The following is a 22,300-nucleotide window of genomic DNA, read 5'->3' on the forward strand; positions in this document are numbered from 1 at the left end:
CACATTTCGACACATCTGATATCTGTGCTTTGCCACCAGGGAACTCCAAGGACCCCGCCGATACAAGTAACTCCTGCAGTAACGAAATATTGGAAACACCATGGTAAAAATACTAATAGACAAAGCACAATGGCGAGGAGAAGGGGCCACCAATAAGCGTTCCAGCAAAAGTGAGAAAAATGGTAACCTTGATTCTATCAGCTGCCCACTTATTAAGGTTTTTCTCCTCCCAAGTTCCAGCCTGTGTATAATCAATTAACAAGAATCATGATCACATATATTTTATACAAATACAAAAGTAAAATTGGAAACCTTTGGAAAAGGGGTTATGAATCTGAGAGAGAAGAGAAGGGGTACCGAATTCCAAACGGAGCCGAGGGTGGCGGGCTGAGAGTTGAGAATATCGTCGGGGGTGAGCTTGCGAGGAACCGGGAGCGGTGCCGCATCCTCCCTAACGTCCCTCACCCAATAAGTGTAGGACGCTCCTCCTTCTGGTTTATCCGACACTGCTCCGCCTCCTCCTCCACCCTCCATAGGACTGCTCTGCTCTGCGGATCTCACTCTTACGCCTTTCCTCTTCAAACATCCAATTCAATGCACCACTCTTCTATGTGCACATGACTGAACTGACTAGTCAAAATTGACGGATGATGGATCCTGCTCTCTATATGCTTGTTTGGTCTCCAGAAGCTTCGACTGGATTGGAACACACTCTCGGCCCATGTTCCAGGGACCACGTTAATAAACTACAGTTTACTTGTTGTAGTTTTTTTTTTTTTTTTTAGGGCAAGTTGGAACGAATATGAACGTGATCACTCTTTTTAAGGAAGAGTGAAAGGATAATTACACATACTTAATTATCGATAGCATTTAAGTTACTTCTACTACAAGTAGGCCTAGGCGTCGGTCGGTAATATTAGCGTCGGTAAGAAAATTTTTGTTTCGCCAAAATGTCAGTAAAGTCAAAAATTTCACCTGACTTATTCTGCCAAATTTTTTTCCCGACACCAAATAGTGGTCGGTAAAGTCGATTCGGTTAAAGAATTTTATTTCGCCTACCCAACCGTATCTGTCCCAAAAACAAAAAAAAAACAAAATTTGTTCAGCCTACCACCCATTAATTAGGCGGTGTTGGTAGAAGTCGGTCAGCTATCGGTGGTAGTCGGTCGAAAGTTGGTAGGCGGTAAATTTGCCTAGGCCTAACTGCAAGAATGGTACTTCAATTGCAATAAATTTCGATCAAATCCCTTATCATTCCCATCAAAACAAACAGTCCCAATTACCTTGGTTTCTCCAGCTTTGATTCATTAGTTATTTTAGTTTCTATATAAAATGCACCTCTGCACAATATAAATCATGATCATTCCATTTTGTCTCACACAAAGAAGCAAATGTGAATCAGATGGCGCAAGCCAAAGGAACCAAATTCTACGGGAGATCATGTAATAACAAGCAAAATCTCAGCTTTCCATCGTCAAACTATGAGACGGACGGATTCTCGTACTCGAGGAAGGACTGCTAAAAGTATAGGCACCGTAGCTATACTAACTTCCAAACTGAAAAACATGCTTTCAAATCAACTATCAATGAGAAACGGGTTAGCATAATTCAAGACTTCCAAAAACCTGCATTCAAAATTTTGCATTATATTCCTAATTTCCCTCTGACCAACCATCATTCGAATACAGTTTTCGCTTTTCTTATGAATAAGTACACATGCACCAGTGGATCTTGAAATATGGCTCATTCCCATCATTTGAATACACAGTTTTGCTGCCTCAAACTGTGAACCTTTATAATAGGGAGGAAAAAGAAAAGTTTCTGATTTTAGCAGGGGAAAAAATTGCAAAACCCTTCCCCTCAAGGACCAATCAAGAAAGCCTCAACTGATCAACACCAGAGGCATCATGTTGAACGCTAGCCCAATGCTCTGCAACCATGACCTCTCCTTGAAGTCTTAATTAATTTTAGGTTTCGGTCGTCTTGGCCTCAACACGATATAGAGGACAACTAAAACAGCCAAGAAAGCAGGAAATGTTGTCATATCAAATACTACATGTACTTTTCTTTCTCTTGTGCAGTGAATTGGGTGGAGAAGGACTATAGTTGCATTCACTTGATCAGCGAACCTGTGAGAGAGATGAGATTCACAAATAAGCCAACTTTACATAAAAACACAAAAGTCAAATGAGGTGCCAAAAAGATAGGGACATAGGCACTGATTTCTAATTCAATGACAAACGATGCTTGGAACATATCAGCACAAAAACCAAAATAGGTCTACTGCCCTTGTTATGTAGCCAAATATGACAGATCTCTGCCCATCTGAGTAAAGAGAAACCAAATCCCGACTCTTAGGGCTCCATTTGGATTCAGAATGAACAAAAGGAAGGAGAGAGAAAAAAAAATCTTCATAAACGGCTTCTTAGGTCATTTTCATCAATTTGCTAATTCTCCTTCCCACTGTTCTCTCTGATATACAAACTTGCCCCCAAGAGCTTTGAACATCTATCAAAAACAGGAATAAAGCCCATTTACACAAGATGCTTACAAGCATGAACCTTGTAAGAGCAAGGAAGCATCAAGGCATATATTCTATAACCTAAAGCAGTTGAGAAGAAAAAAAAAAAAAAACTAATAAAACAGAATATCGATTCCTACCTGAACTTATGGAGCTTGCAGCAGCAGTTAACATAAAAGAAGAAGAAAAATACAGTTTGCCTATGTATGATTTGTGTCAAGTTCAAATAATCAACTGGGTTTAAATAATTACACTTTACCCATCCAAAGTCTAATTGCATCTGTTGGTTTATAACTTGTAATGAGCTTCTATTGTATTTTTAGACTTTCTTTACGAGGCATGTGATTTACGCATGAGAATTTTAATGATCAGGGCTGAAACAATATTAAAAGATATAACCTTATATGAGTAAAAAGCAATTTTTTAAACTAGATATTGACAAATCAAACTTGACCTAAATCACATGCGGGTAAAGTACAATTACCCCTAAAAAAAAAAAAAAAAAAAAAAAACCCCTCCCTGAAAATAGTGTATACACACAGACTCATTCTTTGTTCAAATTTTGCATTTAAGGAAATCATCCGTCGCCAGCCTATTGGAAGATTTAAGAAAACCAATTATTTCTATAATAATATTCACTTGCATTTATTGATGATTGATAGTTTTCTGCTGTTAGAAATTTTTGATTCTAATAAAAATAAAAGGGTAAATTGCATTTTCACACCCCAAGTATAGGGTCAAATGCAGTATCTTCCTATCATTAAAATTTATCACTTTTCACATACTTGGATTTAAATTTATGCATTTATCACATAATCACATAATCACATGATCACGTATTTATTTTTCTTTTATTTTATGATCACATCATAACCATGAAGAAATTAATGCTAAAGAAAACGAATATTGGAAAATTTTTAACAGTGACCAAATATTGCTTCTTTTTTTTTTTCTTTTTCTTTTTTTTTTCATTTTTCACTTTTTTTTTTTTTGATAATTACAAATGATCCTAGAGTTTAGGCTGGAAAAGCACAATTTACCCTAAATTAAAATTTCAAAAAGCATAACTTAAGATTTTCAAAATCTGTACGCTGAATGATTATGTATAAGATATATGACTTATTATTTTTGTTGTTTTTCATTTAGCCTCTGCAGTCCATTAATTTTTTAATTTTTTTTTATAGAGCATGTATGGAGACATAAATAAACATGCAATATAAACTACCAAGAGTCATGCATATAATGTTTGACATTCCAAAACTTGCTATTGACTACGTTCTAGGCATGGCAAGAGTGTTTAAATACATGAAATTTAGACTACATCCAGTTTTGATTTGTATAAAGAGATTTTCATTACACCCACTACATATAACTAATGGTGACAGTAAAAAAAATGTTCAAGGCCTACCCTTTGGATGCTTCCTCTAGAGTATATAGCAGTCTTAGGGCATCCACATAGCGCAACTCTCCAGTAATAGATGAAATCTGAAAACACAAATTTTTACTATCCAATTGTAAAATTAAACACTTTCCACAAATACAAAATAACTATTCCAGAATTGAACAAAAAAAAAAAAAAGGAGAGAGAAGATAATGAATATTATTACTCACCCTTCTCCACAGACCGACAACATAATTATATTTGTTCACTAGCTCACGCTCCTGCGACTGAAAGAGTTTAAAGGTTTTTTCAGCTGGTTTTTGTTAAGTTTTCCATTTAATAGAAACTTCATTTCCAATGGCAATAACATTGCAAGACAAAATAGAACCTTAGAAGCAAATTTGATTAGAAGGTAGAAGAAATTTCTTTTTGATAAGTAATTGGCTCAAAGGGAGGAGGAAGGAGAAATTCGAATTAGTGACTTTCACTTAATGAGGTGTGATTCTTGATTCCTAGCCGATTGAGCTACCCCTTAGGATTAGAAGGTAGAAGAAAAATAATGTTACGAGTAGTAGCATTTGCCAACTTTACAACTTTTTAATACATTCTTATACACTAAAATAAGTGGTAACGATTTTTGGCTGAACAGTGAGGCCATAATTTTTACCTGCCAAAAAATAAAGAGGCCATTAAATTCAGGCGCGCACTTTAGTACTAAATATCTACGTTGCTGCCTGACCAGATCTAACAACACCGTTCACCTCTGACAAGGACATCACTCATGGCTTTGTACATTTCGCAAAGGCTGCCCTTCTTTCTCACCATTATATTGGGTATTGTAAAATTAAAAAATGACTTAAATTATTCTGTTGTTACAATACTAAGGGGAAGGATACTTGTATGCTCCATGACAAGAAGATGAATGGCTGAATTGACAAGTTGAACGGACTCTTCAAGTGTTGTAATGATATAGCTCCGTGCAATTGTATCAGACTGAAACTGAGATATGTGCCAGCCTTGAGAAGTAATGGAAAAAGGGTTGCTTCCTACTGACCATATCCAATCCTGTCAAGTTGCACAATTTGCATTCATTTATTTCAAAGACAAATGGTAGTTCCACTAATACATGACAGGAATGCTAACTAAATAGAACTTTTCCAAAAATCTCAAAGCACAAACAAGCATGCATATGTACAACCACACAAACAAAGACACTAGCACCTGTGTGTAAAGAGATACACAGAGCAGTAAATCAAAAGATTAAAATGGCAAGTATATGACAATGCTACACATCTAGACTGAACATGGAAGAATTTGGCAAGGCAAAGTTATTAGTAATCCATCACTAGTCCTAACAAGAAAGCTGTAGAAAAGAATGTATAACATTTAATTTTTTAAGCTGCATCTTTCATTTGAGTTTTGCATTAATTTTTTTTTTTTTTTATATTAAGCCAGAAAATCTAAAATCAATCTTTGAATAATTTACCAGAGGAACAAAAATCCTTGGGTATGAAATAACTGAAGCTGCATATGGCTAAATGCAGTACATGCAGGACTTTTTTTGATAAGTCAATTCAATTCCATTAAAAGCATATAGGGGCTCAACCCTGGTACTTAGCAACTTAAGGAAATATACAAGATAAACCCCTAATATAGAGAAAAAGAGGAACAAAAATCTAAAAACTTGAAAAAATTAGAATCAAGCAGGTTATTGACGTTGTTGTCCATGTGTAGAGAGGTTGTGGATTAGGATCTACAATAATTAACTACCAGCAATTTAGGCAGCACATGTGAGTCTACATGGAATCCACCTACACAAATAAGTGGCCAAGCAACTCAGCATTTATCTGGTCCAGTGGGTCTCATATGGACTCTCCTCTCACAATTGCTGGTAGTTAATTGTTGTAGATCCTAACCCACAATCTCTCTTCACATGCGCAATTAACTACCAGCAATTTAGGCAACACATGTGAGTCTACATGGAACCCAACTACACAAGTAAGTGGCCGGGCAGCTGAACATTTATTTGGCCAAGTGTGTCTCATATAGGTTTGTGTACATGGGCAAGGGGATCTCCTTGCCTGACCCCACAAGAGCTTCCAAAGAAACAGGAAGGAGAGCTGTTAATCAAAACAGAAAAACGCAGCAACAAGATACAATGTGCTATTCAAGAGCACCATTTCTCCCCAAAACCACATCTTTTTAGTAAATACAGCAAGAACTTCCAATTGATGTGCTCATAGGCTTTCTCCATATCCAACTTGCAAAGCACCCCTGGTTCGCCATATTTCATACGACTGTCCAGACATTCATTAGCTATAAAAACCAAATCCAGGATTTGCCTACCTTTAACAAAAGCATTTTGAGGTTTGGGAATGATCTTCTGCACAATCCTCCTCATCCTATTGGCAAGAACTTTAGCAATGATCTTATAAACCCCACTCACAAGACTAATAGGGCAAAAGTTCTTGAGATCCGAAGCCCCAGACTTCTTCAGAATAAGGGCAATCCACTTACGCAAATAAGTGGCCAGGCAACTCAACATTTATTTGGTCCAATGGGTCTCATATGGACTCTCCTCTCACAATTGCTAGTAGTTAATTGTTGTAGATCCTGACCCACAATCTCTCTTCACATGTGCAATTAACTACCAGCAATTTAGGCAACACATGTGAGTCTACATGGAACCCACCTACACAAGTAAGTGGCCGGGCAGCTCAACATTTATTTGGCCAAGTGTGTCCCATATAGGTTTGTGTACATGGGCAAGGGGATCTCCTTGCCTGACCCCACAAGAGCTACCAAAGAAACCGGAAGGAGAGCCATTAATCAAAACAGAAAAACTCACCAACAAGATACAATGTGCTATTCAAGAGCACCATTTCTCCCCAAAACCACATCTTTTTAGTAAATACAGCAAGAACTTCCAATTGATGTGCTCATAGGCTTTCTCCATATCCAACTTGCAAAGCACCCCTGGTTCGCCATATTTCATACGACTGTCCAGACATTCATTAGCTATAAGAACCGAATCTAGGATTTGCCTACCTTTAACAAAAGCATTTTGAGTTTTGGGAATGATCTTCTGCACAATCCTCCTCATCCTATTGGCAAGAACTTTAGCAATGATCTTATAAACCCCGCTCACAAGACTAATAGGGCAAAAGTTCTTGAGATCCGAAGCCCCAGACTTCTTCAGAATAAGGGCATGTTCCTTTTTCTTAAGTTATCCAAAGTAAAGATTTTCCCCAAAGCCACCGTCTACACAGAGAACGTCACTCTTGAAGGGGCCTTAACTTTCCAAATACTCTTCCACAGAAAAGGAGAACTTACAGCAATGAATAACATACAATAGTAGGACTTTACTTCAAAAAATTTCCTTTTGGAAGGTATCCAGCAAATTCTATCCACACCTCCTTGCCTTACGCTTTGAGAATACAAAAACTCAAAGAAATAAGAGACCACTTCCACCTCTCAATCAAGCCCATGTCATGTAAAGAAAATATTCTAATGAATATTTCCATTTCGGAACTGCAAATGATCTGCCACCCAATCAGCTTTGCAGCGTGCAATACTAAATAATTCCGGAATTCCGAATAAGCAATCTTCAATGCCTGTTTCCAGCATCATAAATCATGCCAAAACTACACCTTGAATCCATCTCCCATCTCAAACCTAACAGATTTAGAAAAAACTTATCACCCCCTCCTTATACATTTCCACATTCCCACTTTTAAGGCCCTGCAACCTCCTTAGAACACCAGCCTCCCCTCAAACTACAGTAGTTAGTATCCACCATCGATCTCCTCAAAGCCTCCCTCTCTGTAGCATACCACCACAATGCCTTACCTAACAAATCTCAATTAAACTGAATCATATTTTTTACCCCCCATCCTCCTGACTTTACTAGAGTACAAATTTTCGACCACTTCACTAAATGGAAATTAAACTCAACGCCAAGTCTGCCCATAGAAAGTCCCTATGAAGTTTTTCAATTATATTAATTATATTAGTCATACCTACCGGAATAGGGAAGAGAGACAAATGTATGTCAATAAATTAGAAAGAGTGTTTTTTATCAAAGCCATCCTTCCTCCCTTGGATAGATAAAGCCCCTTCCATCCCACCAACCAATGTTCTATTTTCTCAATAATGTCATTCCAAATGGTAGAAGCCTAGTAAGAAGCTCCCAAAGGAAGACTCAAATATTTCATTGGCAAAGAAGCCACTCTACACCCAAGAATACTAACCAAACCTTCTTCATCACTCACATCACCTACTGGAATTATGACTGACTTGGACAAATTAATCTTCAACCCCAACACCACTTCAAAACATAAGAAAAGACATCACATGATACGAAGTTGTTCACAATTAACAATTAGCCACATAAAAGATCAAAATATCATCTGCAAACAATAAATGAGACATTATCATCTTTCATTCCTCCATCACACCAAAACTCTTGATAAAAGTCCTCTATCCACAATCACGAACATCATCCTACTTTTTTTTTTTTTAGATAAATAATGTTGAATATCTCAAAAAAAAAAGCGCAATGCGCCTCTAAGTACACAGTATCAAACATCATCCTACTTAATGCCTCTATAACAATCACAAACAATAAAGGAAATAATGGATCCCCTTGTCTCAATCCACGTGAATTGCTAAAGAAACCAGATGAAGAACCATTAACACAAATGGAAACCGACAATGTTGCTATGCAATGTTCTATCCAACGTGGCCATCTCTCCACAAAGCCACATCTCTTCAACAAATATAACAGAAACTTCCAATTAACATGATCACATGTATTCTCCAAATTCAATTTACACAACAGTCCTGGTTCCCCATATCTAATCCGACAATCCAGAATTGTTTACCTCTGATAAATGCATTATTTGAGTTTGAAACAATCTTCCCCAATACCAATTTCAACTTGTTCGCTAGGGCCTTCGAAATTATTTATAAACTCCACCGGCTAAACTAAAAGGATAGAAAACCTTAATCTCCACTGCCTCGACTTTCTTAGGAATGAGGGACACAAAGGAAGCATTAAAACTCTTCTCAAATTTTCCCCGTCTATGAAATTCCTTAAAAAATTTCTATAATGTCCTCTTTAAATACCACCCAACACTTCTAGGAAAAAGCCATAGAAAACCTGTCAATTCCTGGAGCCTAGGAATGTACAAACGAAACGGTTATTAACCGCTAATAATCGTTAACCGCTAGCCGCATAACAGCATAACCACTTTGGTATGTAGTTGGCAAAAACCGCTAACATTATAACGGGTGCGGTTAATGGTCTTAAGGGTAGGTGGAGGCGGTTATTAACCGCCTCCCCTTATACTATCACAACCCACCACTAAGAAATAGCACATTTTTTCTCTACGTTGGCACGTCTTTTCTCTCATCCACTAAGAAATAGCATATGTTATTACCATCACAAATGATCCCATTAGTTCGTGACCTGTTTGTAATGCATACACACATGTATGAACGCATATAGGTATGTATAAAGATGTTAATAGTAGAAAAATTGCAAATTACATTATTTATGGTGCCAAAGAAATTACATGAATACGTGTCAACAAAATACATAACCCAGTCACTCACCAGCGGAAAAAAAAAACATAAGCTAGTAACTCTGATCTACCTCTCGAAAAACTTGCAAACTAGTCCAAGTTACTCAAATACAAACACTAGTAAATTCTAATAGTTTCAATAGAATATAAGGCCAAATTCCTTGCCTGTCAAACAGCTTGTTGTTTAAACAACAAAACTGCCTAGATTTCCAGATAATCAGTATCATCAGTGTCAAGCTGAATATATTCAATAATTACTCCTGTCCCCTCGAGTCATCATCCTTGGAGAGCAAACCCAAACACAACAAGCAAGAGGGTCACGTCTAAGAGCTGGTGATTTGACAGGGGTTAGCATTTATCTCCTCAACAAATTTCATCTATTTATGGTTTTTGTGATGCGTACAAGTTAGCGGTTATTAACCGTCTTCGCCTATCTCTAAAAAACTGCTAGCCACCTAAGGCGGTGCGGTTAGCAGTTTTAAGCAATAACCACTAACTGTAACGCGTATACACCCCTACAAGCCTTAATCCCCATTAAATTCTCTTGCCACCTCCAATACTTCACTTTCCTAAAAAGTCTCTCCATCCAAATGATTTCCTCTGCATCAATGGAAAGGAAAGAGAGGCCATCCAACTTTGGTCACCAATTATATGGTTCAAAATACAACTGTTTGTAGAAATTCAAATTTTCCTTTATTTCTGCAGAATCAAATGACATGGTCTCGTTTACAACTAAAGACTCCACCGAGTTATGTCTTCTATGCAAATTTGCCAAACAATGAAAGAAAATAGTATTTTTATCTCCCTCTCTCAACCAAAAGGCCCTTGACTTCTGCCTCCAACTCACTTCTTTGAGAAGGATAAATCCTCTCCAGATCACTAGAAATATCTTCCTTCCTTAACCTTTCCGTGATAGTAACAGGCCTTTACTCTGCAATCATAACCATCTCACAGAGACCCTTCATCATCTCCTTTTTCAGCTTCCCTACATTACCAAAAACCTCCTCATTGTATTTCTTCAAGTTTGATTTCAATACTTTCAATTTTTGAGCCAACACATAGCTAGGAGAAACCTGATAACTACAGGCACCCATCATATTTTCACCTGATCCACAAAGCCTTCCGACTTCAACCACATATTCTCAAACCTAAAGTACCTACTACCCCTCTCTGCATTGCTCATAAAAAGGTACCTACTCCCCCTACTCACCACACCACAACCCAATCTGGTATGATTCTATGGAGTCTCCCCTAAAAAATCAGGATAACGTTCCTCCCACTCCAGAGATAATAGAAACCTATCAGATCGAGACCATGACTGCAATTCTCGATTATCTGACCAAATAAAACTCCCACCAACAAGAGGGATGTCCATAAGTCCCTGATCAAATATAGATTCTAAAAACTCTAGCATAGCCACTGATTGTCTAGACTCACCTAATTTTTTACACGAAAATGAAGATTGAAATCACCACAAATGCACCACGGCAGCTCCCACCAACTCACAATGCAAACTAGTTCCTCCCAAAGATATCTCCGTTCAACATCATCATTTGAACAAAACACCCCCACAAATGCCAAATCAACATTATCACTAACACTTTTAAAGGAACACGCTACTAAATAAGTTCCCACACAATCCTCAATCTTCTCCACTATCATCCTATCCCACATTATCCCACTCGATGCCCCTCTTGACCCCAAATACATCCAGTCCCCGTGATGGCATCCCACTCGATGCCCCTCTCCGCAGTTTTCTTCACTGCTCCTAACCTTACCATGAGGCTCAAGAAAATTGACCACCTTCCTCATCTAATCAACAGTCACCCCATCCTCTTCCTTCACGTCCCTCCGGTATAACAAGGAAACTTTGCCGCCCTCATACGCTGTACTCCAATAGCTCCAAAAACTCCCATGGTTATTCGCACGCCTATGGGCAATATACACTACATCCCCCCAAACCTAAATGACCTATAAAGATCACTTAAATTCTCTCCCCTTATTAGCTCCTCCATTGTTGATCACAGCCACCTCAAGCTAAATTTCCCTAAGTCCTTTCAGCAAAACAAAGATCTCCTTTCCCCTCTTCTCCTGGAATTCATTAGACTATATATATAAAGAACATGCAGGACTTAGGCAAAGAACATGGAAGAATAATGCCTGCATAAAAGAATCTTGTACAACCTCATCATATCATTCGGGGGGAAACTTACCTAGGCTATCTCATGGTGTTTCTTTGATTATTAATCACAATTGAAAACAATGTATCAGTATACTTTTTCATCAAAGCATACGACATACCTCAATAGCAGTCTCATGGGCTTGACTGTAGACAAGATGAAGAGGAAGCAAACCAGCTAGATGCTCTGAAGCAGCAGCCAATGCAGCTTTTATGGGCCTCCTGATTTTGGGGGAGATAAATAAATTTGTCATGATTGGTGATGCTTTTTGTTCATAAAAAAACATTCTTCTATGCAAATTGTCATAATTGGTGGTCCTTTTTCAAAAATAATTCTTGGCATACAAGCAAGAGCACGAATATGAGCATGCAAAGGAATCATATCACAATCGGAAAGTACAACATACGAGATCACAAACATACATTGCTTGTGGCTAAATATCAATTGCAACAAAAGCTTTATAAAGCAAGTTTAAGTTGAAGATCAAAGTGAGAGTTGTGGAGGAACCAAACAGGCCTACATGTCTAGAAGACCGACCTCAAATCCCACAAAAGCGAGTGCCCGTTACACTGAAGATGGCTTTCCCAGGATGACTCCCCTGACTGAACAACAATAACCATGTCAGAAAGTGCCTTTGCCTGATAATGCTTGTCAACTAACAGTGGCTCGCCATGGATGAACCAAAATATTGGAACTTCAAGTATGGATCTGCTATGGGCATGTACCCCTGCATTATTCAACAAAGAAATTCTAATGTTTCTTCTAGATTTTTTTTTTTTTGATAAGTAATAATGATATAAAGCAAAGCGCAGAGGGGCGCAACCACATACACGGGAAGTATAAAGAGAGCGCCTAAGAGGGAGAGAAATGAAAAAGGAAATCAGAAAAACTAATCTTTAAAGGAGCAAGCCAAGCGGCCATCCAAGAGAGAGAGTAAAGTAGAAAAGATGAAAAGATATTACAAGAAAACAAAAAGAATTATCCCAGCCAATTTGATGATGAGAAGATGCATGAGAATTCATTGGTTGAAGTTATGCAATGTAGTTCCTAGAATGTGTACAACTATTTATATATATATACACATATATCGAAGGATAAAGTTACACTTACACCCAATTTAGCACTTGGTTAATGTTACACTGCTTAATTTTCTTTTTCTAATGGATCAGCATTTTACCGATTCACATTGATGCTTATCACATACGTAAAATTTAAAATTAACTGGATGTCATTTAGCATCCAATCAATAAACTCATGATTAGTTTATTCATAAAATATAATAAAACTATACTTTTGAACATTTTATAGATGGGAAATCTCTTGAATTCTGAAAAGCATGACAGGCATGTGGAGAATATGTAAAGAGGAGGATTAGTAAAATGTTGATCCATCTAAAAGCTATTGAGCAGTGTAATGTTTACTAAGTACCAAGCTAGGCGCCAATATATATTAACCATCAGCATTTTCTCTATTCATCATTTTTTCCTTTCCTTTTTTTTCTTTCTTTTGTTCAACATAACCAAGAAATTTTTAACCCATGCATTATCCTATTAATTTCCCCTAAAATATGAGGGCAACCATGCCTCTTGAAAAAACCAAGATTCTTTTCCTAAATGTCCCACATCTTCATTTACAATGCACAGAGAACAATATTTGAAAGTAGTAAAAGACTTATTTCAGCAACAAGCATTCGATCATGTCTAAAACTTTCCACATTCCACTATATTTGAATTGTAAATCATCCGACTTGAGAGAGATGTTTGGCTCACATTTTCCACCCATTTCTAGAATCTTAATACAAATTTAGACACAATATTCCAAGTTGCACAAAATAAACAGAATGATCAATTTTGGTAGGTTGGATATAATTACTAAAAGAAAATATTTCTGTTCATCGATGAGACAATCCAATCCTATACTTAATCAAGTTTCAAGAACAGATGAGCATTTCAAGGAAGCAGAGAAAACCTTTAAGAGAACCATGATCATTCAGCCTCTGCAACTGATACTGGAGAATCGAAGAATCAAGATAGGTACGTATTGTTTTCCGATATGTTCCATTAACAAGTAATAGGGGGACAGCTGCTGCTCTTCGTGCAACCGAAAAGGCCATTGCCAAAGCAGGCTCTTCGGATAGAGGTAACCTACAAACCTTGTCCACATCAATAAAGCAGACATATAAAAGTGGAAAGGAGTAACAAGTCCAACACCTTATCACTAAAAGCAAAAACAAAAAAAACAAAAAAATAATAATAATAATAACAACAACAATAAAGTCTTCATATGAGCTCACAACTCGTAACAATTCAAGGCAAAAAAACTTTTTTAAACACAAACTAAAGAAATCAAGCACCAATGACAGATGCATACATGTGCTCACTGATCATAGCTTTCTGAGAAGGTAATAACAAAGAGGAAAGTCCATCCTTGATAGCCTCAAGATCTACAGGCAATTGCTTAACGTTTCTAACTTTCTGCAACAAAAGAATCAGAGTAAGGATAAAATAAATTTCAATTTCATTGAAGCTCTTTGAATCTACTAACATCATACCTCCTGCGTGATAAAAAACAACTGGAAGGATATCTTCTCATAATGATGGAAAGCACCATCAGCAATGGAAGGTGATATAATGTGTCTCATAGATCCCCACAATGTTGCACCTAGATGTGCAAGAAAAGTATCCCGTGCAACTGTGTAGTTTTGGAACTCCTGCACATAAACAAAATAATTAATGCTGATAGAAATTGAATTCTCTTATTTTTTGATAAGTAGAAATTGAATTCTCTTATTGAAAATGCACAATCATCATGTTAGATTTTAGATTTGGCTAATTCAGTGTTCAAAACACTTTAGTGTATTTGTTTTTAAATTCGACAAAATGTACTTACGATTTTTCTGTAAAGTTCAAAATTTGGGTCTTACTTCAAACTAAGTGTTAGAAGAGTTAGGGTTTGAGTCATTAGGGTTTTGGGGGTAGTTTAGTCTTTATGGTATTTCACTAATCCTATATAATAGGATGCTTGTATTAGGTTAACATAAGTTGTATAAGTTGAATAATATAATAGCCTCCGCCTATTGTGTCTAAATCATTCATACAAACTATAACATAGTATCTCCGGTGAGTTCCGGAGAAACTCTGATGAAGCTCCGACGAGCCTATAGTAACTGTCTATGTTATGTTTTCAGTGTTTTGCTTCTGTTTTTGGTTCTACCAATGTGGTATGCTTGTCTCCGGCCAGTTTTGAAGTTCCGGCATGTCTTCAGCAAAGCTCCAGAGAAGGTGGTTTTTTTTTTTTTTTTTTTTTTTTCCAGTAGTTGTTTTGCGGCGAAATTCGTTGGTTGTTCATGTGAAATGTGGTTGTTGGTTGTAAGTGATCGATGTATCCGACCGGCCTTGGTGTTTTACGCGAGACCCGATCACCTCTTGTTAGTGATTGTTGTATCCGACCGGCCTTGGTGCTTGCAGCAAGATCCGATCAAATCTTGGTTGTTGGTGATCGATGTATCTGACCATCCTTGGTGTTTTATGGCGAGACCCAATCAAGTAATTGTTGTATCCGACTGGCCTTCATATTTTGTGGCGAGATCCGATCAAAGCTTGGTTGTTGCAGTTTCCGACGAGTTTTCGACCGACCTTGAAGTTTTATTACATTATCTTGTTATTAGTATGAGTCTTTGTATTGTGTGCTCCAAGATGTTCCAGCTTAAGGGGGAGTGTTAGAGTATGTTTTTCTAATTGTTTTTCTTTTGCTTGTATCTTCCAAGCTAGATTCATATGATGTCTATGTTCCAGCTTGAGGGGGAGTGTTAGAAGAGTTAGGGTTTGAGTTATTAGGGTTTTGGGGTAGTTTAGTCTTTATGGTATTTTCCTAATCCTATATAATAGGATGCTTGTATTAGATTAACATAAGTTGTGTAAGTTGAATAATATAATAACCTCCGCCTTTTGTGTCTAAACCGTTCATACAAACTTTAACACTAAGTAATGAGCAAAATCAAGTCAGACAAATTCATCCGTTCTAAGTCAATTCAAACGGACAATGTTTCAAGCACTCTGAAGCTTTCACAGAACCTTCTGTTCAAAGTTCCATTCAAAGTTAGTTTGAACTAAAGACTTTGAAGTTCAGACAGAAGCTTCTGTTTCAAGTTTGCTCGAACTGAAGACCTTGAATTTCAGCCAGAAGCTTATGTTCTAAGTTCCATTCCATTTCAATCCGAACTAAAGTCTTCCAGAGTTGGCCGTTCTATTTTCCGTGCCAAGTCAATTCGAACTAACAGTGTTTCAAGGCTGTTCATGCTGACCCAGTCGGAGTAAAATAATCATAACTTCTTATTTCGAAATCATATGAAGACAAACTTGGTCAACTTGGCAAACTAATTCAAAATGCTACATTTTGTATTTCATGAAACTTTTCCAATTCCAATGTTGATGGGTCAAAACGAGCTGTAATACTGTAAAGCTAGACAGAATGGCCCATCCTAACTGCCATTCCAAGTGCAATTCGAACTGGCCGCTTAAGAAATCCTTGTTTTTGCACAAAAACTCACAAGGAACTGTAACCAATTCGAACTGAAGCAAAAAATCTACAGTACATAAAGATACTATTTTTCCTGAAGCTCAAGTTTTGCAAGCCTATTTAAGGACTTCTCATGCACGTCCAAAGACAAGCTTTTAGGGCATTTTGAATAGTGCTAAGAGACCTTTTTCTTTGGTTCTAGAGCATTCATGCTTCTCCTCTCTTAGAGTTTGTTTTGTTAAACCACACAAACCATTTTTCTTCACAAAAAGCCTTCATCCTATCGTAGTTCTAGTAAAGGAGCTCAAGTAGAAGAATTGTCTAGAGGTTCTAGAGGAGCTACTGTGGTAGAGGGCAAGCAGGTCGGTTGTCTAGTACAAGGGTGAGTCAACTACAAAGGTTTGTAAGTGTGAACAACTTGTAATCTCTTATTCTTTATATTAGATTGATTTCCTAGGTTTGGCTGCTTCGGAGTGGCTTTACTTTTGAAGAGTTCTTTAAAAGGTTCGCACTTTGTCACCAAATTACTTGTGTTGATTGTGTGTGATGATTGATATTTTGTGTTTTATTCTTATTTAACTGCTGCAGAATTTTAACTCTTGATTGTGCTGCTTAATTGAGTGGTTGTTGTGATGGTTAATTTTTAAATTCCGCATTATATTGTGAACACCTATTCAACCCCATTTTTTGAGTCTTTGAGTAATTATTTTCACATTACAAGAAGAAAAATAACACAAGCCGTCAGAAATAGACAAACAGGCATACCTCATAAGTATCACTGAACAAATTCCAGTTCTCCATTCGTTTTAATGCCTCTATGGCCTTTCTCTTATGACTATCATCATATCCTTCACCTTCAAAAGACTGAAGCTCATTCTTCAAATCCCGCATTCTCTCGTCAAGTTCTGAATTCATAAACATTAAAAGATGTATGATCCACAAGCCATTTCAAGCAAAAAATTTAGCAAGAAACCAAATATGTCAAACCATAATTATTATATTCATAAAACAAAAACATTATATCAAAAAGGATACAAATAGTGTTTTGAAAATTAAAGTAAAAGAAAAACAAGCCTTTGTCATTCCCAGCTGTTATGTATCATAGATATCAAAATAAAAAAGCATGATTACACCTTTTATCTCTACACAAAAAAATAAATAAATAAAATAAAATAAAATTGCATTGAAAAAAACTGAGAACAGAGTTCTTCTTCACAAACAACGAAGCAAGTCCATTATAAGTAAATTAACAAGGTTGGCAACCTCCCACCCCCAAAAAAAAAAACAAAACAGAAAAGGTTTAAATAAAACTAACAACCCAAACTTGTTACCACAAAGAACAAGATTACCTTCACAAAGAGCAAGCTTAACCTTTCTTCCCTTGCAATGTTTAAAAGCAAAAAGCTCATATATATCAATCTCAGCAAGAAGAATATCAATGGCCTGATGTTCTTTCTGCAACATATGAATGTACAATTAATTAAAACACGACAACAGAAGCCTTACTAATGTGCAATGCAAGAACTGGAAACCTAACATATTTAGTGAATATTTATATTCACTCTAATGCACATACATCACCAAATACGGCAAACTTTTCCTGAATAGCATCTTGCAATCGATCTTCAGCTTCATCTTCAGAAAGTTCTGCATGCCACAAGAAAAGTCAAAATTAATTATGAGCAGAAACTAAAGAACTCAACAATGCATTATCCAACTACACACTTGAGTCAATGCTTAAAAAGCCAACATAATGTATCCTAACTCCTGATTGTTTGACACGAGTCTACAATGTGTCCAAGTGGCAATTAAAAAACATAGATAACAACTTATCGTCTAGCTACTTAAGCACCACTACAACGAACTAACAGCGTGCACAACAGATATGAAAGTACCAAATTTACATAACACGGCTTTAACTGTAAAACATCAATAGACAGAGGAACAAAATTTATTTAATATATTTAAAACACACACAATAAAATGCCCAATGCCATCATGGCTATGCAAATCACATAAACCAACTTATATTACAATGTTTGAGGCTGCCAAAGGATATCTTATGTTTTGCTCAGAACATTCTTTTTTTTTCTTTTTTTTTTAAGTAATCACAAATTCATTAAAAGGCACAGGCGCAACCCAAGTACACATGAATTATACATGAGAGAAGCCTAGGCCTAGCAAGTAGCGGATAAGAGATCTCCAAAAGCATGAAAATCCGAAAAACTATAACACGAGGCAGCAGCCCAACAAAAGAGTCTTAAAGAATAAATCCTTCAATTCTACTAAGGTCGTCTCTAACATCAAACCCACTCATCATAACTGGGGAACTGACTAAAATAAAAACATTAAAAAAATACTGGAAAACGCTGTCACAGCACAGGGGAATTGTGCACACATCATTACATACAAATGAATGAGCACTGATGAGAGAGGTATCAGCAGTACCTGAAACTGCACCAATCGTTTTTTCCACGTTTGGTAAACTTAATTCTGTGCGCACACCTTCTCCACCAACAGCAGGTCCCCATGAGAAAGGACCTGCACTTAGATCAATCAATGCCCACCTGATGCAGTATGTATGAATAGTATGCATCAGTGTTCCAATTATCTATTTGTCACTTGTTACTTTGTGTATGTGTTAGAGAGAGAGAGAGAGAGAGAGAGAGAGAGAGAGAGATTGAACCTGTCTTTTCCAATCCATGTATCTGTGAGACATTCTTCATGGAAATCACCAAAATCCCCAGATTTTAATCCCTTTTCAAAAAAAAGCTTCATATCTTCATTCTTCCCTTTCAATAACTTGAGACCATGGAAAATTGAAAATGATTAGTAAAACTGTAAAAGAACTGACCTTTAAAAGGCTTTCTTCTATAACACTAAATTGGTACGCATATAATATCCACAAACACACACACACACACACACACGCAGAAGACCATATACCTGTAAAACTTTGCTCTGGATAATATATGCGGTGTCCTTCCCTTGATACAACCTCTCAACATTATTCAGCGCATCATGGCAAACATTGTACCATTCCACCTGAAAATTGTAAATGAACCCAGATAGCATCTAAACCGTACAATAGATTGAAAAGAGGAAGGCTCTAAAATTACAATAAAACTTGCAACAAGTTTATGGTTGAAAATGTTCAAAGGAAGCATATTACTAATAACAATTTTACCAGGAAATTTTGACATATCCATACATTCACATTGAATTGAATCTCATACTTCTCAGGAAAAAAAGATATTCACTATTTTTAACAGTTGAAGAAATTATACTAACCGTGTCAGTATCTTCAGTTATTGTCCAGGCAAACTTTGCCATTGGATGCTTCTCATACAAAGGTCTCTTAATTTTATCAAGAGCTGTGGATCATTTGATGTTTAGAATGATTCAACTTGAAGAACGTACTAGTAAATGAACAGAAAATTCCAGTATTTTCTGACAACTAAAATGGAAGAAGTTAGAAAGGAAACTTTAATACCAAGCACAGTTTCCGGGATATTTCCTGACTGAAGAATTTTTGTTTGCAAATCCTTGTTCTGTACAATAAAAGTTCTTGTCAGCACCAGCTCCATAAATAAAATGAATGCAGCGGAAAATTTTGTAGCAACAATTATCCAGCTAGAAATACATTAAACCTAGCATACTAACTAGAGGCAGACCATTTATATGTTGAATGAACAATGAAGAACCTAAAAAATTGTAACACATAGTTGAGGAATGGCAAAGGAAATGAAAAGCCAACAAAGAAACTACCTCTTTCAGAAAGTCGATTTCTGACTGAGATAAACCTCTCCTGCATCATTTAAAAAAAATATAATAATAAAAAAAAACCAGTTTAAAAACTAAACTAAATTCAAGCTAAAATTAATAAATAAATAAGGCAGTATCCAAAACATACTAAAACATTAAACATGATAAAGAAATTGCCAGTGTCTTTACAAATTAAGTATGTCCCATTATCATACACATTAAGACAAAAAGAAAGATAAGAAATCTGAAAGAAAGATACGAAATCTGAAGATTATGCCAATCGATTAGAAAAACTTAACATCAATACATCATACACAATCAGATAAATATACATATGCCAAAAAGATGGTCAATTAGTGAATTATCTCTTATTACTCTGCTAGGGTAAGGGATGTATGGTTCATGGCATAGTTGTTGTTTAGGATTATCTACGAGGTGAGGTTGGCAACATGGAGGAGTTTGGAGGTGGTGGTGGTGGTGGCACAAGAGGGGTGTCAGAGGAAGGTAGAAAAAGGGTACAACCATGGTCCAAGACATGGTTTCCACTTCATCAAAACATAAGCCTTTTTCTACCTAACCGGGTATAATATTCCATTGACAATGAAAAGTTTTTCTTTTGGGCTGGCAATAAGGGTTGGCATGTCGGGTTTGGGTCGAACCACTTGACCCACCAGCCCGTTAAAGGTTAATCCGAACATGACCCGTTTGATTAAAAAGGTCAACCCGTTCAACCCTAACACAACCCACGAGTGGCCCGACATGACCCATTTGACTTGTTTAAACCTGTATTTATTTTTTATATATATATAATTTCACGGGTCAAGCGGGTCAGCCCACATGTCAAGCCGCGGGTCAAGCCATGGGTCAAGCGGTTTGACCCGTGATTGACCCATTTATTAAATGGGTCGAGCAGGTCTACCCGTTTATACCAAACTCTAACCCTCTAATTTCGTGTCTAGTTCACAGATCGTGTCAAAATTAGCCAGCTCTACTTTTGACTAACTATTTTCAATTGCATTAAACACAAGAAAATACAAAAAACATTTTCCATAAAAAAACTTACGCCAAACCAAATAAAGCCTGAATAAAAGAAAAAACAAGGATGCTTACTAACATACTCACCGGTATCCATATTTAGCTCTGTTTAGATCACGCTTAGGATTCAAAATGAAAATGTTATATGCTTTTTCAAGCTGAAGATATTCAACAAGGCTATTGAAAAGAACATCCATCATATCCACATCAACTTGCCAAAGAGCACCCTTGTCATCCCTGTAAGCAATGAACTAAGAGAGTTACTAAATGCATAAAGGAGATAAAAGTCGGACACACATGGCATGTATGAATTATGTGAGTTCAAATTTCAGTGTTTGCAAATAATGAACAAAAAAGAATACGTAAAAGGAAGAAGTTACTCATCATAACCAAATATGCCATTTGATTGGAGAAATGAAGTTCACAGAGAACAGTCACTATGCGGATATGCAATGTCCCCTAAAGCAATTAACTAAAGAAGGTTTTCATGGAGCTAGCCAAACAGAACATCCAAACACAATCTAGTAGAAAGATCTGAGCAGAACCCATACAAGCAAATACAGAAAGGTATTATTATTGATGAAAGCACCCAGAAAGACTATATATGTGTCATGCAAGGAAAATGGCAATTCGCCATCCAAGCAAATGATTCCCAGTATCCTCAAAACAATCAAAATCCACTTAAGCATTTAACCCAAAAAAAAAGACTTCCAATATTCACCAAGTAAAATTTAGTTTATTACAAGAGGTGAAGACTGAGTGTTGGTCACAGTTTGGCTTAGTGTGAACTTTCCCAGGCATCATTTTAAACCATAGTGACCTTACACCAAATTTTGGCTTAACTATATTGAATATCTAACACTGTAGTATGTAGAAGTTTGATTAGATGCTTTGATATATTTTAGTTTCTGGTTGTGTCATGGCTGGGCCGAGGAGGTGGACGGTGGAGTCCAAGGAGTTTGAGGTGTTGATCAAGGTAGGGGCATCAGGGCTGAGGATTTTTTAGAGGAGCAATAGAATCAAAAGGTCCATCTTTCTAAAAAAGGATGAGCTAGCCTGGATGGTGCGCATAGTGGATGATTTGGTGGTAGTGCACAATTCTGAAGTGTTTTGGGATCAATCCAGAGCCGGATACCCTAGAATTATTGCTCAGAAGTGCTCTAACAAGCATGGATGCTTCCTGACAGTGGAGGAATTCGATGGAAGAAGAAGGTGTGGCTCAATCAACATTCCTGAAGGACGTCGTGGGTTTGAGTGGGATCATTTCATCAAGGAAATGCAAGCAGCTAACTCCTCTCTTCGTGAACACCGAGTG

The 22,300-nt window shown here is 36.9% G+C and overlaps 2 protein-coding genes across 2 annotated transcripts in view; both read right to left on the bottom strand.

Annotated features, from left to right (window-relative positions):
• Positions 1–696, bottom strand: part of LOC132189423 (uncharacterized) — a 1,068-nt gene extending 372 nt beyond the window's left edge. The window contains exons 1-3 of the mRNA XM_059604163.1: positions 358–696; positions 188–241; positions 4–73 (exon numbers count right to left, since the gene is read on the bottom strand). Of these exons, the coding sequence (XP_059460146.1) occupies positions 4–73; positions 188–241; positions 358–534 (301 nt within the window). The 5' untranslated portion in view covers positions 535–696. The remainder of the gene's footprint in view (positions 1–3; positions 74–187; positions 242–357) is intronic.
• An 882-nt stretch (positions 697–1,578) lies between these two features.
• The window catches only part of LOC132189348 (uncharacterized), a 28,843-nt gene continuing 8,121 nt past the window's right edge, over positions 1,579–22,300 (bottom strand). Inside the window, exons 7-25 of the mRNA XM_059604055.1 lie at positions 21,073–21,222; positions 19,954–19,993; positions 19,679–19,736; positions 19,477–19,559; positions 19,132–19,230; positions 18,872–18,987; positions 18,634–18,752; positions 17,762–17,832; positions 17,535–17,640; positions 16,951–17,090; positions 14,219–14,377; positions 14,038–14,141; positions 13,636–13,811; positions 12,205–12,394; positions 11,789–11,888; positions 4,799–4,967; positions 4,133–4,215; positions 3,930–4,006; positions 1,579–2,129 (exon numbers count right to left, since the gene is read on the bottom strand). Of these exons, the coding sequence (XP_059460038.1) occupies positions 1,958–2,129; positions 3,930–4,006; positions 4,133–4,215; positions 4,799–4,967; positions 11,789–11,888; positions 12,205–12,394; positions 13,636–13,811; positions 14,038–14,141; positions 14,219–14,377; positions 16,951–17,090; positions 17,535–17,640; positions 17,762–17,832; positions 18,634–18,752; positions 18,872–18,987; positions 19,132–19,230; positions 19,477–19,559; positions 19,679–19,736; positions 19,954–19,993; positions 21,073–21,222 (2,212 nt within the window). The 3' untranslated portion in view covers positions 1,579–1,957. The remainder of the gene's footprint in view (positions 2,130–3,929; positions 4,007–4,132; positions 4,216–4,798; positions 4,968–11,788; positions 11,889–12,204; positions 12,395–13,635; positions 13,812–14,037; positions 14,142–14,218; positions 14,378–16,950; positions 17,091–17,534; positions 17,641–17,761; positions 17,833–18,633; positions 18,753–18,871; positions 18,988–19,131; positions 19,231–19,476; positions 19,560–19,678; positions 19,737–19,953; positions 19,994–21,072; positions 21,223–22,300) is intronic.

Source organism: Corylus avellana, chromosome ca8 (assembly GCF_901000735.1).
Source record: "Corylus avellana chromosome ca8, CavTom2PMs-1.0".
NCBI classification, from domain to species: domain Eukaryota; kingdom Viridiplantae; phylum Streptophyta; class Magnoliopsida; order Fagales; family Betulaceae; genus Corylus; species Corylus avellana.